The sequence below is a fragment of the Pavona decussata genome, unplaced genomic scaffold (assembly GCF_977016875.1).
Source record: "Pavona decussata unplaced genomic scaffold, jaPavDecu1.1 SCAFFOLD_273, whole genome shotgun sequence".
NCBI classification, from domain to species: Eukaryota; Metazoa; Cnidaria; class Anthozoa; order Scleractinia; family Agariciidae; genus Pavona; species Pavona decussata.
The window spans coordinates 1,249,198-1,268,801 of NW_028145675.1; the positions used below are offsets into that span (position 1 = coordinate 1,249,198).

At 38.4% G+C, this 19,604-nt stretch overlaps 2 protein-coding genes across 3 annotated transcripts in view; one reads left to right on the forward strand and one right to left on the reverse strand.

The window, feature by feature from the left end:
* Positions 1-826: 826 nt before the first annotated feature.
* On the reverse strand, positions 827-2,728 carry LOC146455525 (uncharacterized). The gene is made up of 5 exons (XM_085094186.1): positions 2,675-2,728; positions 2,126-2,257; positions 1,801-2,026; positions 1,381-1,506; positions 827-897 (listed from the first exon to the last, which is right to left on the reverse strand). The coding sequence occupies exons 1-5, from the start codon at positions 2,726-2,728 to the stop codon at positions 827-829; spliced, it is 609 nt and encodes a 202-aa protein (XP_084950312.1).
* A 10,824-nt stretch (positions 2,729-13,552) lies between these two features.
* Positions 13,553-19,604, forward strand: part of LOC146455526 (uncharacterized) — a 58,879-nt gene continuing 52,827 nt past the window's right edge. For both annotated transcript variants that reach the window (XM_085094223.1, XM_085094224.1), the window contains exons 1-3: positions 13,553-13,829; positions 14,010-14,117; positions 15,090-15,188. The gene's annotated coding sequence lies outside the window, so the exon portion shown is untranslated. The remainder of the gene's footprint in view (positions 13,830-14,009; positions 14,118-15,089; positions 15,189-19,604) is intronic.

Genomic DNA, 19,604 nt, shown 5'->3' on the forward strand with positions numbered 1-19,604 from the left:
CTAATTCCTATTGGCGTCGTCATGGTACATTTCTCAATATACGCACGGCCTTGCGTCCATTCGATAACGTGTGCAAGTCAGATGGGAGAATCATTCGCGCGCTATGTTATAATAAAACTTTTTTACAGAGAGACAACACCATAATAAATGTATATTTATAAGCGCTTGTCGAAGTTTAATGAAACGTTAAGATTAAACTGATATGCGAAACCACTTTCACCTTTTTTTTGTACAGAGAATTTAGTAATTTATCAGGAACAAAACCTGTTTTCCAGGAATCGTTTACTTTATTTTCGCTATGTCATAAAAGAATCTGTTCATGCTTTTAGCTGTGCGTATATCGAGGTATGGATGCACTTGGGAAGTTTGGAGAGCGCTCAAGGAGCAGGAGTTGCTCGAGGCGTAACTCTTACGCTTCTCTCGGCGTGTTCTCCAAACTTCCCGCGTGCATCCATAACTCGATATATGCACGCTAAGAATGAACCAAATCTCAAGTAAACGTGTTGAAATACAATCAGTGAAGAAAAGCCTATTCTATATACCCTCGAAAAATGCAACCTCGTATCACCTCCTTGTCCAAATAATTGCGAATTCACAACATCGTTTTCTTAAAAACGTATGAGGTAACTGTCCTTATAAGGGTTATATTGAAATAATAAATTAAAACAAAAACCAATTACTTTAAAGATAACTCCTTGTCTTGTAACTCTAAAAGATCGTCTTCATGAATGGTTTCCTGGACAGGTGGGGGAGTTCTGTGCTCATTGGATGCCAGGCTCGTTCTAGCTGTTCTAGGTTTCAGCCACGTAGTGAGGGGACGTTGTGCTTAGCGCGCTTTTGGATCTTCACTTGAGGACGCGGACGAGAGAGACTTTTTGAGACAACTGTCGTAGTGCTCTGAAATAAACAACGTAAAAACAAACATTAGTTGAAGTGGTAGTACGACTTCACTTTACTGTACTTTTTGTACCGCTTTGCTTTACTTTACATGCTTTACTGTGCAAACTAGCCCCTTGAGGCAAGAAAAATGTTTCCTTTTTGCCATTAAGCAATAAAAATGCGACTAATAAACGTTCACTCTACTGCTTCATTGGAAAAAAAGGAAAAAGGACGGAACCACTGTTAAAAGGCTTCAACTACAGGCCTGCCATGTGGGCGTTTAATTTTTCTGTACTAATTATTGACATGTTTTAAAAAGTTGTCAAACGCATGATATCGTTTTTGTTCTCTCCTTTTATTCATCGCTCGTTCGCGGACTCGAACGTTCATGATTCAAATACAATATTGTAACGTACTGTATTATGGTATTGGTGGGTCGTTATATCTGTCAGATAACTCCAACATTACAGCATTTAACAGTATTTTTTGTTTGCTACTTACTTCGCTTGACGTATTGCGCTTGACCCTTCCATTTGCGGTCTGTTGGAAGTTCAAGTTCAGCAGAACACATTCCACATTTAGCTTTAAGACAACACGATGTTGTGGAATTGCCCAGATTCAGTAATTCTAAAGGAACAAAAGAAAATAACAGGTACACCTTTCATGCAAGTACTAGTACTACTTGGCTGAGTTAATATATGAAATTTGATAGTAGCAAAAAACTATAAAAAGTGTTCTTCTTATCCTTTGTCGATCCAAATTTAGCAGGATAACATAGCTGATTTCGTATAGGCAGAAACAAAACTTTCCGCAATTAGGTGTCCGTTAGCGTGTGTACCCAGAGTATGACTCAACTTTTTTTTTTGTTAAAAAAAAAATAATAATAACTTGACTGCTTTTTGCTTTTTATATACAAAATACCTTGTTTTAGCTTCTCCAGCTCCTCTTCCTGGCGCTTATTTCTTTCTACGTTTTTCCCTTCTCTCATCTTTCTGTACAAGTCCTTGTCCTCTTGAGAGGACACTCGCTTTTGTTTCTTGCGTTGCTGGCCTCCACTTCCAGCTGGACCTACTGTTGCAGCTTGGTTGGTACCTGTTTTTGTAACCAGCTGGAGCACTGGGGTTCCAGTTACCCTCGCGGTGAGTCGCTGAACCACTGTAACTGTAAACACATTACTTTATCAGTTTTTTTCTACACCTTTCACTGTGTGTATTTTATGTCATTACACGAATCACGTATTTTCTACCAGCTTTAGGACGGGAACACCAGTTTCCCAGGCAGTGACTCTTTGAACAACGGTTACTGCAAATAGTTCAAAATCAACGTCATATGTACTGTAGATTCGTATACACAGTATAAGTATACAATGGCCAGAAGGCTGTAATGTTTAATTTACAAGTTCGGTTAAAAATTTTAGTTGCGAGTAAGACGCAGAATATAATAAATGACGCAGTCCGTTCAAATGTTAAAACGGGTAGATGTGATTGTTTTACTTCTTTTACTTTAGTTACACAATAGCCAGGGCCTGAAATAATATCTAATTATAGACCGAAGGCCTCCTGCTGGAGCGAAAAAAGACGCAAACAAGTTTCACTGGACTAAAAATTGTTAATACAGTGCTAATTTAATATATATAAAACGAAGGAAGTATTTCCACATATAGAGCAATGCCTAAACGATAATAATTGCTTTATGATGAAGACGCATTGGCGATGTCAGTAAAATAAATAACAACTGACAATCATACACTATAAATTCCAGGAGTATCAAATATAAACGCGTATGAAGGACTCACCTTGTAGCATTCCACTTCCATCGCTAACGTTGGCAAATTCGTGTTTCCACGCATCCTGTGTCCTTATGGAAAACGTCTCAATACCACCACCGACCGCCTTATGTACTCGCGCGATTGAAACGTCGAGGTTTTTCCCCAAGCCTTTGCCCAGCGCAATATCGGCCAGGCCAATAAAATCATGGAGGTGCCGCTTGAAAATGTTTAATTCCCAATGGTTCTCTTTTGATATTGGGACACTAAATTTTTCTTTGTGAATCGGCTGGCCGGAAGTTTGTCCAGACTCTGTTGTCAGATAAAAGGAAACCAAAATTCGAATTGTTTCAACGGGATCCGCGCTATTCGCTGCCATTGCCTCCAATGATTTGATGGTTGAACCATGCGAGTTTGAGGTACGTGCAGAGTTAACGATTAGCCAATTGTGAAATGTTTAATTGTAAAATACTGCAAAAACCATTAATCAATGAATCTGTTGACAGACGTAACACCAGCCTACTACCGGAAACATGCCGAAGGTAACTTTTGTAATAAGTTAATTGATATATGAGCCATTTATTAGATTCTCGCTTTCTCGCAGACAGGCAAAGAAATCACCCATCCCGTACCCAAATGTTGGCAAATCCCGCCTCCCGGGGAGCAGTCAAATCCCGAATCCCGTCAAGATATTTTGCGTTTTCCCGAATCCCGCACCGGTTTTGGGTCAAATCCCGGATCCCGGGAATACCCTTCCAGACCCTGATCAACGGTGTGCAACGACATCAGAATGTTTATCACTAGAGAGCTGGCAATGCAGCGTGTCTTATGAACGTATTGCGCGAAACAGGGCGCCTGTCTCATGTGGTGTTATTTCTTGGCATGTACCTGACAGTCCACCATCAAAGTTCGTCCGCTCGCATTTTCCGATGAGCGTTTTAGCTTAGATCTAATAGGGCTAACGTCTGTAGATGCCAGGTATGAATTTAGTGCATCTAGAGGCCTGGTGTAATAAAATAAAGTTATTTTATCTTCTGAATCTGAACTGTGCAAAAGGACAAGCCAAAGGGGCTCCTATATTTTTTTTTGCGGCCGGGTCTTTCACACCTAAATTTTAACTCTTACTATTGTTCCACACATACTGTGTACTATGAGTATAAACCCCCTCCCCCCCCCCCCATCCCCTCGGGCTCTAATGCTGCAGTTCCTGGCACTGTTATTGGTTTCGTCTCAGTGGCATCCACAATAGGCCTGCGGTCACGGCATATCCCTAGCTATGCCACGAAAGACAGATTATGTATAAAGATTGCTAAGCTCACTTATTGATTTATGTAGTGATTAGTTCAAAGTTCAAAATACCAGCGACGAAAAAGACAGATACTAGTCACGTCTGGGTTATACTCCCACGCAGTCGCTTTTAGGGGAGCAGGTAATACGATGTCCCCTAAAAACGACTGCGTGTAATCAGGCTACGTTTGGATTGCACTGTTTCCAAACTAAATTGGCCCACTGTTCGCAAATCAGTTACAGAGGAGGCCAGCGGATATAACAAAATTAAAGTGTACTTACCAATTCAAGAGCCCAATGGAAACAGTACACCGGTTTGTCGCAATAAAGCTATTGACTCTGACTTGCTTATCCCACTGGGCAAAAGAGCCCTTGCGGATCTCGTCATTGGTTAGCACCTCTGCACCGGCCAATTTCTTACTTAGATGGGATAGGCAGGAGAAATGGCCTACGTTAGACTTTCTCAAAGTCCGTTTTCGTTGGAGTACGGCCAGGCGCTCGCCTCACGACTCCGTTGCCTTGTTGGTCACCCTTTCGGTGCATAAGAAGACGACTTGTGGCAAGTCTGTGATGGTCTACACAGAATCGCGCGCGCTAAGATAAGCTCAACTTGGGAGTAAACATCAGATATTCGAACACTGCGAGTGTTGTCCCGAAACGTGTCTGTCCTGTAGAATTTCACGAGGTATGCAATAAGTTTGTTGTTGTCTTAACGGTTTTGCACTACAGTTCCCCAACGAAAGATTTGAACAGTTTACTAAAACACTTTTTTTCTGCTTGATCACCTTGTCAGATAATTGAAGCATCCGCAAATTTCACGAGCTGATTTCACCCGGTCACGACCGAAATGGCCGTTCAGTAGAATGATTGAAATTATTGGAAAATTCTTTAAACGCAGCGTAAATACAAAAAACTATAAAGTGTTTTATAATGTAGAAATTTTGTATATTTGGTAGTTGTTAAAAAAAGTGCTACAGATCAGAGAAAATGCACAATTAAGCAGAAAACTGACCTTTTTTAAAGATCTTGTTAACAAAGAACTGATGCACCCGACCCTTTTTCAGGTACTGTTATCATCAGTGATCACGGCACTCTTTATCTGTCTGTATATCTTTTATCTTGTTAGCTGTTATTTGTGTTGGCAAGTCCGACACATGCGAAAAGAACGAACGCCATTCTGGTTGAGAAAATGAATAAAAGGCAGTGTATGACTGCACGTGGCTACTGCTTAATTTTTGTACAATGTTGCAGTATAAAATTCAGAGGGATAAATGAACAGCTCTAGTCAGTGCCAAAATTGTGCAGCGTAATTTGATCGTTTTGTCATATGGGCGAATTTGGATGGTTTGGCTCTCCCATGGTTTTACATAAGATCGCATAGTGAAGAAATTCCGTGAATCAAGACACGCAGATAAACAGACGATAAGCTCACGTGATGATTTGCAGATCTTTTTTACGATCGCACATGTTTCGCCTTGACACGAGATCTCGAACAGGAATTTCCTCGCTATGAAATCACTGATTTCCTCTTTTTAAGCAGCCGAGTGTTCCTTTAGAAGTTGTTCTTTTAATTTAAAGTATTGAAAACCTATGTTTTCCTTCCAAGAACCACAAATTGCCACCTTGAAAATCCACGCATGAAAGCTACGGCAGCCATTTTGAATCGAATGCAAGGATCTTCCGTACGAATGAAGTCGACTGAGATCTCGTCAACCTGTCGTGGTGAATCTGCTAAATTCTGCAATTCGGAAAGCTTCCGATTTACGGACTTGCGCAAAACACGATAGCATAGCAGCTACTGACCTTCCCAGAAGGCAGTAGCCAAAAAAAAGTTCTCGTTACGTCACAATTTTCTTATATCACGTTATACCGGTGTCTGTTCAATTCTTTTCGTTAAAACATCATTCAAGTTCTAAGGTTCGTGAATAAACAATTCACGCACACGCCATGACCAGCGTGATATAAACAACCTGAATGAACATCACTGTTCACGGTGAAATTCAAAAGCCGCGTTTATGCGTGAACAGTCATGTTTGGATGTTCAAATAACTTTAAAGGAACTAGTTTCAGACGTTCTAATGTTTGGATTTTTTTTCCATTTTGGCCATTATGTACGAAAAACCAATCACTCCGAAGTAAAGACAGTAAAGGAAGCCGTTGCGTGACCGAAAACAAATATAGTCAAAAACAGTCAAAAAATTATAAAGTTCGGCGCTTTCTGAGATGACTGTGGAGAACTTTAAAATTAGATATTTCTGTTAATATTTTCTTTGAGCAGACGGGGTTTTGATAACGTCAAAGGATTTTTGCCCCTTCAATTGGCATTTGCCAAGTCACGTGAACGCGATAGCAGAGTCGTTAGTCACTGAAGGAGACCAATTGTCAACCCTTCGAGCTATGATGGCTGTGTATGGTACATTAGAGCCAAGAAACTAATACTTAGATAACATCTTATTCAAGGTGAGCTAAATATGAGCTTTCTGTTGTTTGTTCCATCGTAATATTGAGGGAAACAAGAAAAAAATTACAAAAGTCTTCGGCGATTTTGACAGAAACTTGTTATCGTTTACAGTTGTTGACACATTAATGTTACAATTATCGGGATTTTGAGAGCATAAGTTCTCAGCGCTGATAGAAAGCCCGAAACTGATTTTTAAACCTGGTTTTAGAACGGCATTTCGGCAATCAAGAATTCTAAATTTCAAGTGATTCGGTGTTTTACCGGGTGGGGAAACTCTCTCCTGAAAAAGTGCGTCTAATTGAGAATTTCGACCGAGCAAATTTTAGTAATTTTCAGTACCTTTCCCATGACCTTCAAAACTAAAGCAGAGATCTATTATTGGCCTCAAACGATTCGTAAACACTTCAATTGCACACTAAGTTCCAAGCTTAAAAGGAGGTTTTCTTTTATCGATGCGAATTAAACAGAGCGAAGTTGAGAGAAGGTATGGGACACGTCTATTTGGGGTGCTTTTCTAGACACGTGGGCCCAAACAGATTTTATTCAGTTTTTCCGGGTTTAAAAAAGAATTCCAAGAAATCAAAACCACCACGCGTACGTTACTAGAACTACCATGATTCCCTCTTAAGTGTTAGCTACCCCATACAGACCCTCTTGAGGCGCTTGCCAAACACTAAGTACCTACTGTCAAAACTACAGTACAAAAAGAAACGGACGTCCAAACGGGGATATGGCCGAAAAGAAGATAGAGCACCATTTTCTATCTCCGGCGTCATTCTGGTGCTTGATCCGGCATCTCGGACGCCCGGGCGATGTGGCGGCGGGGTTCAGCGACTCAGTTTTTTTAATTACGACTTTCGAGAATTCAGAATTTCATGACAGTTTCATACACTACTTGACAGAGAAATTCCCATCTCCGACTGTTAGAGATGAGAATTTCGTGTATAGTTGCTCAAGAAGGCCTGATACTCATGTCATTGTGTATTGCGTACCTCTTTCTGCGCCATGTGATCTTGTGATTGCATCTACTTTAAGTATGAGCTTTAGCCCGCGCTGAGAGCAAGACAAATACTATCAAGGGCCTAATAGCCCAGTATAAGAGCACTAATCACAGAGTTTAGTTAAAGCAGATTGACATCTGCCGAAAATAGCATAAAAGATTCTTCGAATATCTAAAGCCGTTAAGTAGTTGACCTTAGAGAGCTGGTTACGTGTTCGTCTTCACTTTCTCTATATCCCAACCAGTGGGTTGGGATATATAGAGAGAAAATCAATGGAACTAAAACTCAAAGAAATCGCGCTCAATCCCTCCAAAAACCACATAGGAGAAAGGACAACAGATAAAGGGGTTCAGGTAGAGATATTTTTATTGAAAATTCGTTAGTATTTTTAAATTGAAGTAGGAACTGTTTTTTTCCCATACAAATCCTTACAATTTCGCCGTTACGCAGTGCTCGCCGTGACGCTCAAATTCTCACTCACTCGCTCACTCACGCAAAGGTCACGGCCTATATCTCTAATAGAGCTTGGAGTACCTGTGGGACCATGAGGTTGTTTGTTGTCGAAGGCGAACGGATTGAAATCACACTGTCAACTTGCGGCAGCTTTGTTTTCGCATCCACAGTCATACATACTTCCCGAAGGCATCGATAAATGTTAACAGCAATGGTTCTTAGCCACATGATTATCAAATCGAAGAAACAAAGGACAAAATTTACCACTTACCACGTTTCTCCTCCAGCGCATCGAACGAGAGCGAATGAGGGTAAAAGGCGGCATGAATTTGCGGAATGGCATGTGGCATGGCATAATTATGCGAAATACGATACCTGCGGAATGACTTAAAGAAATAAATTAGCTGAAGAGTGCGTCTTTTTTTGGCGCCAATTTTAATGTAAGAGCATTAGCTTTTTCGATGTTGCGGAAAATGCAAAGATGGGCTGATTAGAAAATACAAGCCTGCAGCAGGGATAAAACAGTCTGATCGATGGTTGGGAAGAAGTGAAGAAATCGATGAATACTGTTAATTGTTCTCACATTCAAGGAAACATGAGTACATATGCCTATTCTCGGACACTTTTTGCATTTATCACAATAACTTACTTTAGAAGGGCGGGAGCAAGCTGAGAACTTCCTAGTATATAGTCCCTTATTAGCTTCCTTTAACACCTAAATACGTTCTAAAGATTGTCTGATTAAACGCCTGAGGCCTCCGTAATTTTGAAATATATTGTACTGTGACGTTGAGCGGCGTATTCTCGGATGGTTCGCAGATGGTGAATCGCCTTTTCTGGAAATAAATATCCACTTCATCATGTTAATATACGCCTCGTTAAAGAAAAAACGATGTAATATTAAAAGTATATATTAGCTTAAATTCCCGACTTAAAAAGCATTTTAAGTCAGTTTGGGTGAGATCTTCCTCGAGTATCACAGCGCTGAAACATTACATGTATATAGTGGTCTATAGTCACCGGTCCCATGGCACCTCCACGTACGGGGTATTTATTTTATTTTATTTTTTTTTTCACCACGTATCTCATTTGTTATCTAATTCCAGATTATTATCCCAGAATTTTATTTAATAGATATAACGAGCTAATGGTTGTGTCAATGTCCAATTAAAAATGCTGGTAGGGTTATTAAATGAAACTTACAATTTACAACTTGACCTGTGACCTACCCGCCGAAAGCGCTTTCTTCGCCCGCCGTTTTACATTTCCGAAGGAGTTTTAAATCACAAAATATTTATAGCCAATTTTTGAATTTAAGGGGGTAAATATTCCGCGATGCGGTGTTTAACAAATTTTGCCGCTTTTGGAAATTGCATTTGTAAGTTATTTCGGCTCGCTGTCAAAACAGGCAAGTTTCTTCGCTATTCTTTTACTGAAACTGTTGTTGAACTTAAGATGCGTTTGGCCTTCACTTTGTCCGAGAATAGTTTTATCAGACGCTCTGAACATTTAACGGTTACATATCGTAACGAATAAAAATTTTGCAATAAACTCATTGGAAAAATAGGTTCTGTTTTTTCCCACCTTACACTTTTTCGGTGAGCTACCTACGCAAGGTGACTTGTCAATTACATAGAGGAGACAAGTTGAAAAGCGAACATGAAACTTAAACAGTTTACTGTAGTCCCTTGACTGCGAAAATTCATAGATTTCTTTGCCCTCCCTTCTTCCTAACCAGCGATCTGACATGTAATCCTCTTTCTGTTCTCTAATTGTTTTTTAATGTTCAGCTTGGAGTCCACAACACATAAAATTATAAAATTGGCGCGAAAACAGGACGCGCTCTGTAGTTAATTTATTTGTCCAAGTCATTCCGCAAGTATCATATTTCGCATAATTATGCCATGCCGCAGGTCATGCCACATACCATTCCGCAAACTCACGCCGTCTTTTACCCTCACCGCGTTCGTTCGATCGAACGAACAACGCAAAACCAACGCAAGGCAAACAGGTCAAACAAGCCCAGGCCAATCTCGATCCCAGGCTCTCTCTCTATCTTTGTGATGTCATCTGCGTCCAAAGATTCATGTAAATTTAGGGGTGATTTGAATGTTGGTAATTTTGTGAATTCGTAAGATACACCTGGAGGTAAAATGACGGAAGTAAAATTCATAGATTTGAAATAAGGGTGAAAGAATAGATACATGAGGGACCATCACACTTACGTAAACAACCTAAAAATAATATTAATAATTCAGAGTTGAAAGGGATTCGAATCCGAGAACTCCGCGTCTGTGCAGCGCTCTACCAACTGACCTATCAAGCCAACTGGGAGATAATCATTTTTTAAATACGTATTGCATTGTATTCATTCCATATAAAAATATGAAATACATATATTTGAACGGAGGGTGAGGAGAGAATCAATAAATGAAAGAAAATCTCAGTTATGTAGTACACGCAACTTAAGTAGCTATAAAAAGAACGTCAAAAGCTGATTTGGATATGATTCCGATGGCACGTTTGTGTATAGTAACAAGTCGGCAAAGAAAGAGAGAAAATAGAAAGGAAGTCGAAAGGAAGAAAAGACAACGCAGACTGATAATTTGGTGTAAGAACGTTTATAGAAAAGAATTCTGACCTGTTGGGCAAGGTTTAAGGACAAATGTTGTCTATTTACATGATGTTGTCTAAATAACTGTTTAATTGCACGACCCCACAAGTTGCTACAGGATACCCTTTAGATGCGGCCGGGCTAGGATCGCTTTACTTCCGTTTTAGTTCCTTAACGAAATCAGACAGGTTTTGAAAAGATCATGATAACAAAAAACCCTAGCTCTGTTGTAGTGGATTAGGGGAATTACATGAAAGCTATGTTTGTCTTTATGTTTTGAAACCTGGGATTACTTCCAACACGATTATCAGTATTGTGTAGATCCTGAGTCACCCGATGTAGAGTTTGGTCACAGTAAATTTTTTTTATATTCTTTATTCCGTTGTTCATGATCCCTTTAGCTCTGGTTTACAAGCTCAAGCTCTGGTTTACTGTGAACAATTTCATTTCTGCTTTCGGCTATCAGTTTAAATCGCTTAAGCGTCAATCAGTTCTACCTACTTAAACAAAAAATTCTGTAAATTATTACAACATTTGGTTTCAGTCTAAATTCAACATTATCGCTCTGAGGCTTCACTCAATCCAACAGTGTCATCATACGTCACTGGCTATGCGCGCATCCGCTTGCTCTCCTTTCCAGATTCCGAGACTCCGATGATTTTAAGCAGAGTACGTTGTGTTCAAAACTATTTCCGGAAAGTGTTTTCTATTGAACTTCCTAGCTATAAAGAATTCGACAAGCAGTAACTGAAACTGTCCAACCGTAGGCTGTTTTGATGAAAGATCAATAATTATTTTTCTTTTTACTGACTTGATCCATTAATTGCCTTAATGATACTTCGTGTAACTATGGACAAATGTCTACTCTGTCTCTGCTCTGTTCCCTCAATACTGGCTACAGGCCTGTACTAACTGATAAGTGCTAATGTGTGTCAGTGGCCTCACTGCATGGGCAGTAAATTATTTAGATAAATTAAATTAATGATCAATAGCAAATGAAAATATGTAACAAAGCTAAAGTATATACGGGAGGAAACTAACAGACGCAGAAATAATCCTACCCTAATCCTATCGTGATCCTTAACTTTCAACCTCCTCGTTGAACGTCATCGAAACCTTCATTAACGGTGAACACTGATAGTTTTAAGAAATCTTTATTTATACACGGTAAAAATTCATCAGGTCTAAAAAGGTACAGAGGTATAAAATGTTCATATCTAACTCTAAAATACATCATATACATAGTATGCTAATTACAATGTTAAAATTTACTTATCCTAATTAAAACCTGTTTTCCATATGAATGCCGTGCCTTATTTTTTTCCTGTAGTGTTTGTTTAAAAGTGTTTTGAAATTACTCGGAGATTCTGCTTGCCTTAAGTTTTGAGGAAGACTATTCCATAGGACAGCACCACTGTAGTTAAAACAATTTCGAAGGTAGTTTGTGTGTGGGAGTGGAGTGGATAGATTATTTTCAGAATCTTGGAAAGTATAAGGAGTAGTCATGGATCGACTTGTAAATTTGGACCCTAGGTATTCTGGGACAAGGTTATTAAGAGACTTTTTGTATGTTACCGCGTTGAGTGCTGAGATTTTCCCAGTTTCATCTTTCAAACAGTTGAGAAGCATCAGTGTCATAATTTGAGAAGGTTAGGGCCCGCGCTGCACGATATTGGAGCTTTTGAAGTTTGTCAGCTAATTTTATGCCACAATAGGACATTTTCACTATGGCGTCATTTTCCTGCAACTACACTACTGTACCAGAATCCTTCTGTTTTTTCTTTTCTCATGCTAATTAGAGCTATTGTTCTTTGCTCTCCACTGGGATTACAAAATTTGCATTTGAAAAGGATAACGAAATGAATTCTGGTAGTTGTAGTAAAATGACGCCATCATGAAAATGGCCTATTTCCCCAGACAACGCTGCAATAATCGAAATGGGTTTGAATTAGAGCCTTGTAAATAAGATAAAACGTTGATGAGGGAACAAATTGTCTGACCCGTTTGACTGCTGCAATGCCAGAGGCAATCTTTTTAGCCAGCTTATCGATATGGTTCCCCCAGGTAAGGTTTGAGTCAATAAGTATCCCCAGGGATTTAGAAGTTGCAACTTAGTTTATGGGGGTACCATTGATGGTTAAAATAGGAGTGGCAGTTAGAGTTCTTAGCTTTTGTCTGGAGCCGATTAGAATAAACTCGGTCTTGGTCATATTCAGTGTAAGTTTGTTTGCAATTAGCCATTTGCTGATGTTTTGCAAATCTTCGTTGAGAAAAGATTGAATGGCGTTCACATCGCTATCAGTATATGTAAGATGTGTTTCATCAGCATGCATTCAAGGTATTCGTTCCAGATATTTCGAAGAGTCGAGTGTTGGTGTTAGTTCGTGTTCCTTTTTGTATTATAAGTTGTTCCCTTTTTTTTCGTTTCTTTTCTTTCAGCCCGTAAATACGGCATTTCGAACCTTCTAATTTAAGGACGGTGCCTACTATTGTTACTGCGCATACGTTCTGCGCATCTCGAGATACTCGGGTTTCCTATGGGTGGTGCCTACTAGTACAGGAATATTTTTGCGCGGTTTAAAACTATACGAAGAAAGCAGAACTTAGCAAATGCTTTTTGTATCTCAAAAGAAAATTGGGGGTAACCACGCATTTTTCAGAGATAATTAAGCTTTAATTTAGGAAAAAAATCCCATACATTGCTTTATATTTTGGCGCTTTTTAGAGATATTATTGCTTAGTTATCTCTGAAAAATGCATGGTTACCCCCAATTTTCTTTTTGGATTCCAATAGCCCTTGCTAAGATCTGCTTTTCCCGCATAGTCATAAACCGCACAAAAATACTTCGGTATTTGTAGGCACCGTCCTTAACGGCAATAATTTCCTCGTTATTATTCGTCTTCTGCGTACATCTTCGATCAGGATCCCCAGCACCTCATCCCACCCACCCCAACGACAACCAACCCCCACCACCACCCCCAGACGACGCTTTTTTGTATTCGTACCCAGATCCTTCACTACTGGAAGGCCCCTGGGATTCCCGGGAAGTTTTCGAGTTTCAAGATGGCCGAACTGGGTAGCGTCTAATCTGTCTAACAAAAGGCTGGATGCTGTATGACTTATGTGGCGAAGCTGGCCAGAGGAGAGAAAAACGCAGACAGGAAGTCCAACTAAAAGGAGAGATTAGTTTAACTGGGAGAACACTGTTTGGGAAGACACCAAAGGATAGTAAAGGATATCATACTGTTGGTTGTGGAAGCGAACTAACTTCTCTCAGAAAATTCAAGAATTTGCTGATCGATTGACCGTGCACACGAGGAGAACTATTGTCCAGTAATATATTTGGACTACCGGACAAAGATTTAGAGGTGCAAATCTTTGCTTAGTTTAATTTCAGTGAGTTAAATTAAATGTTTTTGGAAGTTTAGACTTGGCATTCGATCCTTTGATTCACTTCCGGTTTTGGCAGGCGAAGAATTTCTCGACTCTTTGAGACCATACAAGATTTAAAAAGAAACTAATCATTTGACGTTTTGCCTCTTCACTAGGAAACGTACTCAACCCCCGAGGAGACGAGAAATATTCGACAGGAGAGAGTTTATCTGACTCTGAAGCAAATTTTAAGATCAAGGACTGGATAATTAACCCTGACAACAGTAAGTTGAAGATTAGATCGTCTTCTAGCTTTCAATTCTTTAGCATGAATTATTAAGCTAAATTGTTTTTTTCACTTGCAAGCTGCCTCCTGGTATGAGTGATGTAGTTAGAGTCTTAAGTACAGCTTAGATCATCAACAGAAAGCTACACATTAAAAGTAAACTCAGCACAGCTTATTGCTTTGTATTCAGAACTACAACATCAACTAACTTTTTTGTTAAGTGACTAATCAGTGACAACATTATACTGTAAGGGGTAATAATGTTATTTTTTATTGATAATCAATCAAGCAACTTTTAGAACCAAGCAATATTTTTTTTTGCTTGATTGTAGTTGATACCATATGCCCAATTTAATCCAGAAACCTCTGACATATCTGGTTTTATTTAGAAATCATTTATCAAACATTTGAGTACATCTAGAGTACATAATCACTAAAGACAGCACCACCAAGCTTATGGTGACTGGTCATAAATATCCAGAACACAAATTTTTGTACCTTTCTCAGAAAATATTGGCCATGATTGTCTGAGAAAGTGGTTTTGGAAAAAAAAAAACAGTTATATCTTTAGTAAGTAGTAAGTACATGTAAGTAGCAGTTGAACTGGGAGTATATCACCTGAAAAACACTAAATACACTGTATGAAAGGAAATTGCATGGGTCTGGAAGCATTGATTAAGCAGAGTTGAGTTTGACGAGTTTGGGCTTGCATTTGATCATGAGAACAACAGTAACTGTTGCTTAGTAACAAAGTGATAGAATGCTGCCAGATAAAGATCTGGATACCACAAGTCTTTGCGTTGAACTTTAATTCAGTACGTTAAATTGAATTTTTAAAGAAGTTTAAATGGCCAAGTTAAACTGCTGGCATCTTTCAATTCACTTTTAGTTTGGAAGGGGTTCTCTTTTCAAGCAGACAGGTTAATTCTTAAGAAGAAACTAATCATTCCACATTTTATCCCTTTACCAGTAAAGTTGCTCGGCCCTCGAGGAGAGGCAATTGCTCTGCCTTTAAATTTCTGACTGAAGCTCATTTCTAGACATACATAGGGTCATACAAATCTGACAGGTGAGTGATTTCTACCCCATATTTCAATAATTTTTGCTTGAATTTAATCTTATTTGCTGGTATACTGTTTTTTAAAAAACTCTTGTTAGTGACACAGTTTAATAAAGTCTTGTATATGTTGGGGTTCAAAATTTTTATTGGTTTAAACCAGTTTAATTTTTGTTTTCTTTTGTACAGTATTCATTACCATAATCTGAGACAAAGGGAAATGAAAATTAAACTGATTTGAAAATTTTTAAACCCCCAAAAATTTGAACCACAATGTATATAGTTCAGTACTGGGCTTGAACATATATTACTTATAAAGCTTTATAATGCTTTATAAACATACTGTAACAACAATAGCCATTTTCAATTGAGTGTGATAAAACTAAAACCAAATCAATTACTCTGGCCATTCACAGGAGATGTAAACAGACAACAACAACAATTTATTATGAAAATAGACAAATTACAATATTGATACCCACAGTTAGCAAGGGCTATTCGAGGTGGGTAGCATTTACAATTGTTTGCACGCTCAACAGAAAATTAACAGCACAAAAATAGAAATGATTCAGTAAACAAAGAGAAAGACAATTAAATAAGAAAACAGTGCAATGAACAAATCTAAATAAATAAAAAAAGAAACACATACATACATGTACATGTACCTGTATCGAGCACCAAGTGAAGGAAAATATATGCGGCTACAATATTAGGTACAATTGATTTTGGTTTTGCTTCTGATTGGTTGAGAATGTAGTAGGAGTCTCAGAATATCAAAGTATACTATACATGAATTACTTTTGGCACTCAACTGTAAATATCAATAAGTAATCAAATAATCAGTATGTATATAACCCATCAAGTAGGACTGCTTGTCAGCAATTATTCAGAATGGATCCCATGTTGCCATATTAAACCCGAACAAAAAGTGGGACATATCCTCTGGATAATTTGAACAATCAGTGAAATCAATCTTCGGAAAAAATGTCTACCTGCCAATCAGTCACTGAATATCAATACCTGTTAGTTCATGTTGGCATATTTTGGCGATGTCCAACAGTTATTGATAATCATGCAAAAGTGGTGGAGAATCAATTGTCATAGATTAAGATTAAGAGAATAATTCTAGTTCCAGTGTCTTACATAATAGCATAATGATTATTAATTGCTACATTGTACTTTAAGTTGAATGCTTGGGATGATTTGAATTTGAATTTATAATTATGCACATTAAACATGCTCTTGCTAACAGGTCCCTGTCCAGTCATGCCATTTATTTAGCAGATAAATGTTTCTGTGTAGAAGTTGTAAATCAGAGTGATAAAGATTGTCAGTTCTGCTGGAGGTTAAAAGATTGAATAGCAAAAGAATTAATGTCGAGAAAAAGGTTGTTGTTGTTCATCTTGGTAGATACAATAATAATAAGTGTATTATTAGTTTCATGATGTAGTAACTTTGAGTTGTAAATCACAATGTTTTGACTGCTTATACTGCTAGTCTTCATCAGGCGATGAGGCCGACTACTTCTTGCTGGAACAATGAAGATTGAAATGCACCAATCACAGCCGACCATCATGATATAAATGGTGCCTCGTAACCAGTTGACCTCATCACCCGACAAAGACTAGTAGTATATAAACAGTCAAAACGTCGCCATTTACAATTCAAAGTGACTACATCATGAGACAAATGATAATTAATACACTTATTATTAACAAAAGAATTAGTTCCCAAGAGATCAAGAACATGCTCAATAGTCAATATTAATGTCAGTAGCTGATAACTGCAGTGTATTGTTGTTAAAGGTCAGTTAGTATTAATATATGTAACTACCAGTATCAAGTCATAAATGGTTTTGTAATTCAAGGGCTGAGTACACTGCAAGGGTCAAGAGGCAAAGCCATTAGCTGCAAGTAGTGCAGGTGGCGGAAGACCTCCTGGCGCCCACAGTGCTACTCCACACTTTGCTGCCCGCGTGCGCAACTCATGGCTCATGGAATTGCTCCTTACCCCTAGGATATCGTCCTCTTTCAGTTTTTTTGTATTTCTTTCCTGTGGATTTTCGACTAATAGAGAGACTACTTGCAGTCTAACCGACTAAGGGCTGAGAGCATAATTAAACTTTCTCATGTCAAGTTTTTCTTTCACTGAAAATTGCCTGGATATTTTCATATGGCCTAGCAGTGAATCAGTTAGGACACAGGGTGTGTTTTTTCTCTTTTCACTGTTTTTCTGTTTTTTTTTTTTTCTTTTTTGCTGATCGACTCAGTATTTTGGCCTTGGTTTATCTGACAACTAAGCATAAACTAGGTGGGGGGAGATTGTGAAAAGCCTCTAGAATGGAAAATCCTGGGGGCTGGGAGATCCCAATGAAAAAAATTCCCTTTGAGGTATGGATATTTTATGGAACCAACAACTATATGTAAAGTTTCTCTCCAATTGAGCTTACAGACCAATGTAAGTCCTGACATGTCCCAACCCTTTAATGTAAATAACCAGAGTTTTTAATTTGCTGGCCATTGCTGTGGCAGTGCACCCACCCTTTAATTCTTTATTTGAGTCCATCACTGTAGCCCTAAGTAGAATTAATGTACCATTTTCACTCAGTCAAACTAATAATCAAGGTGTACCTACACTTTCCACTTGTGTACGTACACTCATGTAGCTCTCCCATCATCTCAGTGACTCAGTATAATTATTATTTGGTTTTTATATCATGTCATATTTATTACATTCAGATCAGAAGCTGCTACTACTTTCTAGTAATAGAAACTGTTGTTTTAAGATGAAACTTACTCTGCATTTAACGGTTGTGTGAGTTATTGAATCATGAAGTCATGTCATGTATGGGTGGATTTTGGAACAGTCAGGGCAAAACTTCTAAGCATACATTGTATGTACATGTAGTGTCTTCAATTTACACTACTAATATTGCATCGATATAGGTTTTTTTTTGTATTTTTTTATTATTTTTGTTTTGCAGCATGCTGCTAGTAATTTACAAGGCTGCATCATATAGTTATGCAACACACCATATAAGTTCCTTAGTGCAAACTACTGCTCCTGATGATTGATATCAATCAATAACAATTAATCAACTAATAGTCATATTATCACAAAAATATGCATATGTTATCATCTGTAAGTCGTGCTAAATGCACACTGTACGCAGGCAAAGTGTTATCTACATTGTCTGTTAACCGTGTTTGTATAATGCAATAATTAATTTGGGATGGGGTACAATAGTAACCCCCAGCTGGGTCTATAAATCCCAACTGTTTCTTAAATTTATCCCTGTTGAACAGCTCTTTCACATAAGGTGTGGTTACACTGGCCATTTTCCCTGGGGTAAGTGGCTGTTGCCCACGGGGAAGCAACTTTTTGTGTCCGATTTTCCAAGAGTGAAATTGCCTTCAGGAATTTTCCATGGATACATCAAAAAGAACAAAAGAATTCCCATGACTGCTCTTGAGGTAACTTCTTTGGGTAATAAGAACCCAAAGTGGCTTAACTAATCAATCAATCAATCATGAGTGAAATGTTCCAAATGTTAAAACTTGCGTGTTGTTTACGTGCTGTGTTCATCGTAAAGTCAAATCGTACCTGCTACTGCATTTCAAGCTCGACAACAATCACATCATGGCTCACTCTTTCCACTAGTGGCCCAGAACCCTACGTTCAGGAGTCGTGGAAACCAAAATTCTTCGGTAAATACCCAAGTTCATCCATGATGGTGAACAATGAGTCAGCATTTTTAATGTAAAGTGAAAAACTGCAAGCTCTGGAAGTAGTGTATTTGTTGTCGTCGGTGATGTTCTCTTCTTGAAATAAAGTCATCCTGTTTGAGGTGGAGGTTGTAATAAAAGCAGCAGAATTACCAAAAACCAAAACCCAAACTGAACACAACCCAAGCTATATTCCCAAGGGGAGCTTTGGAGAAGTGGTCTAGTGTAACCGCACCTATAGTCTATCTTTTTTAGCACCTGTCAAGAATACATTGAATATTTAATTAATACGGTTGTAACTTCACGAAGTCCTCAATTTTGATATTATATATCACATTTCCTTGCATTTTAAAAATATTCAAATACATACATTAATTTTATTATTAATATCTCCCAATTAGTACATGTGTGATTGGTCAATTTTGTGGGCCTGTTAAACTTCAACTAGTTTCTTTTCCCACGCGCCCAATTAAAGTCAGAGATTTAATAAATATCTCACTTATCTTGTTTTCTTGGTCCATACTGTAAGTTACCGATCGTTGTTTTTCCCGGTGATTTATGGCCCACGCAGTTCGTGGTTGGGCCATAAATCAACGGGAAAAAACTTGGTCCGTAACTTACAGTACGGACCTCGAACTTCGTTAGTGAGAGGTATATAGAATTACATTTAACACTGAATACTTGGTATATAATTATAAAGAAA